This window comes from Sinocyclocheilus rhinocerous, unplaced genomic scaffold (assembly GCF_001515625.1).
Source record: "Sinocyclocheilus rhinocerous isolate Xijiao unplaced genomic scaffold, SAMN03320098_v1.1 scaffold1733, whole genome shotgun sequence".
Lineage (NCBI taxonomy): Eukaryota > Metazoa > Chordata > Actinopteri > Cypriniformes > Cyprinidae > Sinocyclocheilus > Sinocyclocheilus rhinocerous.
In genome coordinates this window covers 542,138-547,859 of record NW_015640388.1, presented here as the reverse complement: position 1 = coordinate 547,859, position 5,722 = coordinate 542,138, and the positions used below count along the sequence as shown (strand labels likewise).

At 34.0% G+C, this 5,722-nt stretch overlaps 1 protein-coding gene across 1 annotated transcript in view; it reads left to right on the top strand.

Annotated features, from left to right (window-relative positions):
- The first annotated feature begins 4,341 nt into the window (after positions 1-4,341).
- LOC107752651 (histone deacetylase complex subunit SAP130-like) overlaps positions 4,342-5,722 on the top strand; it is a 29,949-nt gene continuing 28,568 nt past the window's right edge. Inside the window, exons 1-2 of the mRNA XM_016568681.1 lie at positions 4,342-4,398; positions 5,168-5,278. Coding sequence (XP_016424167.1) covers positions 4,347-4,398; positions 5,168-5,278 — 163 coding nt within the window. The 5' untranslated portion in view covers positions 4,342-4,346. The remainder of the gene's footprint in view (positions 4,399-5,167; positions 5,279-5,722) is intronic.

Below are 5,722 nucleotides of genomic sequence, written 5' to 3'. Positions count from 1 at the left end.
GTCAAAATCAAATCAATTTGAGCACGATTTAAACCCGGATGATTGTAACCACTCTAAGTCCGTCTGCATTGGGAAAGCTAGCGTGTGTCTGACATAGTGATAACGCTCGTTGCCTTCTCTAGTGCAGCTCAACTAGGTCTCGTCCCATTCGTCGATATTTGTGATATCACAAAACCTGGAAAATATGCGTTGTAGTCCAAACAAGTCGTTCGTTGTAGTTTTTGAAAAGTGATTTCTGTTAAATAAAATATCTCCTTTTGAATTGGACTTTGAGCTTTGTAACTTTGCAGATCTTTTTTATGCTCAAACAGCAACATAACAGACTAACTAAAGTTGAAAAAGTGAAAAAGTATAGGACCCCTTTAAATAAAAGGCAGTATACTTACGGAAGATGAAAAGAAAATGCCATCGAAACTTTTCTAAAGACAGTTGGTTCCCTTTAGAGGTTGGGAACCACTTGTTTAGAGCAGCTGTCTTATTTTATAGTTAAAGTGAAAGGACTATCGGGTTTTTGAAAAAGTTTGATAGTAAACTTTGTTGGCATGATAACGCCTTGTCTGAGAGTTAAAAAAAACTTTTAAGTCCCCAATTTTTCTGTAAGACAGACAAAGTAAGACATAGACCTACTCATTTTATAAACTCATAAGATTTTATTTTAATTTCACAATTACACTAGGCTAATTAACAGATCACGACTGTTTCACTGATTAATTCAATATTATTGTTTTACCTCATTTATTAGTGTGTGGTGTTTATGTGAACAGATACAAAAACGTGCTGAGAATTAGTCCAACCCAACTCTGGGCTTTAGTGGGCAGGCACGCAGAGGGGGGTGTTTTGGGGGTTCAAGCCCCTGCCCTTTTCCCAAAATTAACCAAAAGTGCCCTTCTCTCAACAATTATCAACAATATTGTGATCAATAACAATAGCGAATAGCTCAAAACTCAGAAAATACCTGTTTATTTTTTACTTATATCTGTCAGTCTGAGATGGCATTGCAATTGCGTTGCTGTTTTGTGCGTCTTGAGCTCATTGGACAACGTGAAGCGGAGCGGTATCGGTTAAAAATGTAAATGTAGCCAGTGTATGTATGTATTATTTATATTTATATTTATATTTATATTTATAGCTCAAAACTCAGAAAATACCTGTTTATTTTTTACTTATATCTGTCAGTCTGAGATGGCATTGCAATTGCGTTGCTGTTTTGTGCGTCTTGAGCTCATTGGACAACGTGAAGCGGAGCGGTATCGGTTAAAAATGTAAATGTAGCCAGTGTATGTATGTATTATTTATATTTATATTTATATTTATATTTATATTTATATTTATATTTATATTTATATTTATATTTATATTTATATTTATATTTATATTTATATTTATATTTATATTTATATTTATATTTATATTTATATTTATATTTATTTATTTATCCCGAAAATTTTATACGTAGGCCTAGTGCATGCCGTTTAACGTGTGATGAAACTATCATTGTTGGTTAAATGATGCCCAAGTGCCACCAACAAGCCTATTATGTGAAGTGTAAGCAGTTCAGAAACACGCAAACGGCTATGATTGCTACCGAGTTCCAGCATTCATCTCTCATAGAGGGACACATCTTCATATATGCTGACCATGCAGTTACGTTGGAGTGGAGTTTTGTATCACTCCTTCTTTTTTCAAGTAATTGGAGATCCTAAAGTGAGCCCCATCTAACATGTACAAGAATGTGCTTTACAAGGTGACAGACACTTTTTAATTCTATTGCAAATACAGTTTACCATTACCATTATACAATAAATGTAAAAAATTTAAATAGAACTTAAAAGAAAAATATATAGCCTACATGAATAGCTATAATAGACATCTCCCAGGCAGTGAGTTATTCTGGTAGCATTGCTAATAGAAGTTACAATAGTCATGATGTGTTTGTTCTTGTCGTGTTTAAAGACTTCTATTTCTACCTGGCATATAAAAATGTGTCAGGTGTTATCATAGAAATGAAAAGATACTCTCACACAGCACCCATTTCCTGATAGATTTGACTTCTACCTCATTCTCTTTCTGTGTTCTTAAAAGCCCATCAGCACACTCATAAGTATACACATACACAATGCTACATACATCATTGTACCTATACAAAGTCACTGTAGGACTGAGTTTGCTGTTTGTGTTTTCCAACATTAAATTGTTCACATTCAAATCTGTGACATTTGAGATGATGTGCTACAGCTCTCCTGCTTCATCTGATTAGTGTCTCTGTGCATGCATGCATAAAAAGGCAGTGTGAACATCACATTGATTTATCATTAATTGCATGCATGCATAAAAAGGCAGTGTGAACATCACATTGATTTATCATTAATTGCATACACAAACTTACAAACTTATCACAGACATATGTATGTTTTGTATTATTGTAAGCAAATTCAAAATGGGAGAGAATCACATTCAGTACAAAAAAGTGATTAATTAGTGTAATCTATAAGGCAATCTATAAGGCAGTTTACCCTAACCTCAAAAACACCTTTAGCAACATCAGTTTTTACTGTAATTAATTTCCTGAGTGTTCAGATCATCTTGTGCTCAGAGGAAAAATCACAGATTATTCACTGGCAATCAGATGGCATTTGGCTTAATTTTGCTTTGGATTGGTTTTGAAATTGGTAATGTGAGCATATTAGTTTTGTGTTTGTTTATTTTTTTATTATTAGACTGGCAGTTCACAGTGTTTTCAGTAGACCAACGGTGGGATGGTTCTCAAGGTAATGCTCATCTTCACTCTCTTACTCTGTTGTTGTCCTCTCCCTTTCTTGCTCTTTGAGGCTCATTTTGTCATGTTCTCTCTGCAGAATGTGGCTGTCTATATCGGTTGTCCTCCTGGTATCCAGTTGGTGTTTGATGTCAGTCTGCAGCAGTCTGTAATGTAACTCTGAACAAAAGGATTTTCAGCTGATCTAAATTCTAGTTACACCCCACTTTCACTGTGAAAACGATAAGAACCAGCTTCCAATGATGATTCAAGAAAAATATTTAATAATTTAATATGGTTCTGTACAAGACTAAACATGCAAATCAGACATTTTGACCTCAAAGTACACTGGTATGATTTTTCAGTATTATGCAAAAAGCCGGTGACTCCCCGTGTTCAATCGTGCACATGCAGAGGAGTCACAGGGGATTAAATGAGAACCACACCTTTGGAGTTATCAAAAGACAAAAGAACTCTTAGCCTCAGTGTTTGGACGTGTGGCACTGTGTTCATTTATGCATGGTCTGTTATTTTCAGTGTCTTGGAGTGGCTCAGTTTGCAATTGCAGTTCCACACAAACTCCATCCCCGCAAGTGCTGTGATTGTGGGTTACTTATAACATGCATTTGAAAATGCAACACACACCAAGTACCAACTTCACAAATTTGTAATGAGAATTGTTGAAAAATATGTTGTTATAATATGATAATATTTAAGGTCTTTCTGTTTGATAATGTTTAATGCTTTTGATAAAATCAATCAATCAATCAATCAATCTCCATGTCCTCATTATTAAAATAAATAGTATATAATAATCAATAAACAACACAGTTTCAGAAGTATGGCCACACTGTGTTTTGGAACAAGGCTTGAGTGAGAAAAAAAAAAAGAAATACTGGGATATGATGGGAAATTATGTAAAGCATGGTTCAAACTGCAATTATATCATAACCAAAAGTTCAGCCACCTACAAATGTATTCCCACTTTACAAAGGAGTATTTCGACAACTTTTTCAGAAAACAAACATATAAGGTAAAACATTTATACTTCCTCTATAATATCATAGAAATAAGAAATAAATGAAACAAATAAATACATTCTATCGCTATTTCTATTTTTCTTTAATCATTCATTTATTTCTGTAGTTCTATTTTTTTCCCTTTGCGCAACATAGAAATAGAAAGAGAAAAAAATGAAATAAAATGAATGAGAAATGAATGATTGGAGAAAGTTTGAAATATGGAATTAAAAATCAACTTTAGAGTCTTCAATCAAGTCTTCTATATTTTTGCATTTCACATTTTTGCAATTAGTTTTTATTGATTGATTGATTGATTGATTTCCTATTATTCATATACATATTTACATATAGAACATTGTAGATTTATTTATGTATTATTTTGTCGTGGAAGTCAGGCAACACACACACACACACACACACACACACACACACACATATATATATATATATATTTTTTTTTTTGTAAAGACAAATAATATATACAGAGAAAAATTTATATGGGGGTTCATATATGGGGTTTTTATTTTGAAATCTTTTACGCCGGTCCGCCATTTCGTGCTTTTTGGTTGATGCAGTTTTCACACTATGGAGTGGGAATAGCTTCAAAGAGAGAGACGCACGGTAGTATTTACAATGTTTCTTATCTTTTTTTCTCATAGGTCATATTTGTGTTTGTAGTACATTTCCATATTGTTGTCATGAAAGAACCCTCATACTTCCTGCATTTAACCTGCACTTTATAGACAGATTCACATTAGCTTTTGTCAACCAGCAATAACGCCTCTGTTTTGATCAATAACATCTAACGTTGCTCTGTTATCATGGCTTGTTGGCTGTTTGTAAGATTTACTCGTGCAACCTGTTTCGTTTCATGAATTAAACATTAATGCACCAAAAGTGACTGGTATTGCCATCAGCTAGTGCTTATCGCGCCTTAATAAGAATATTTGAAGTATTGGTGGATATTACTTGGTAAAAGAGAGCGAATCGTGTGGTCTGTGTAATGCGGCGATCGTAGTTTGTTTGTTGTTGGTTTTATTCGATCATGTGCTTTGTTTGCAAATAATTTCTGTGGTCCGTGTCTCCACCTGAACTATCATACATCTGGACTCTAGAGCTGGGGTCCCAAACCCTGCTTATGAATGGACCCACCATCGTGCATTTTACATTGAGCCCTAGTTATACGCACCATAATCATGAGTTTTAAGTCTCAGGGGTTGCTTGAAAAGTACAGATAAGAGAATAGTTAACTATAGTGAACTCTGCAGAAAGCAGGATTTTTCACAGCACAGTCTGCTCTCCAGTTCTTTTTGAATTGTGATATTTGTCCTTGTACTTTAGTATAGTAAGATATTAAAACTGTTCAACTAGAATTGGTCTTTTCTCACAGATAATAGACACAAGATGAGTTCTCAGCAGTTTCCCAGGGCTGCACTGCCTCCTCCTGGAGCTGGACCAGGTCAGGCTTCTACTGACAGCAGCGTTCTAGGCACACAATCAGGTAGGAGTGTGATTGCACCAGTCTAGACCATTTCGTTTCAGACTGGCTTGTTACTATCAAAATCAAAAGTTCCAGTAGTTGATAACAGCAAAATTAACTATATATATATATATTTTTTTTTTTTCTGGTAAAAATCGCAATTGTGATTAATTAAAATTAATTAATTAGAAACTTCTGGTTTGCTGTGTTTGTTTGCAAGGAGGCACCATTTGGCTGAAACTTTGATTATATATCAATATGGCTATAAAATAAATAATAATATTAATAATAATAATTAAGCCCTTAAAGCTTCTCTTTTGTTGATAAGTGCTTCTCATTGTATGCGTATGAGAAGATGGTTGGCACATATTGCGTCACAATAAAGAAGAAAAGATTATGGACTTTATATAGTAACAAGTAAAAAAAAAAAAAGGGTTTCTCAATTGATTTTTGCTTTTGTCTTTT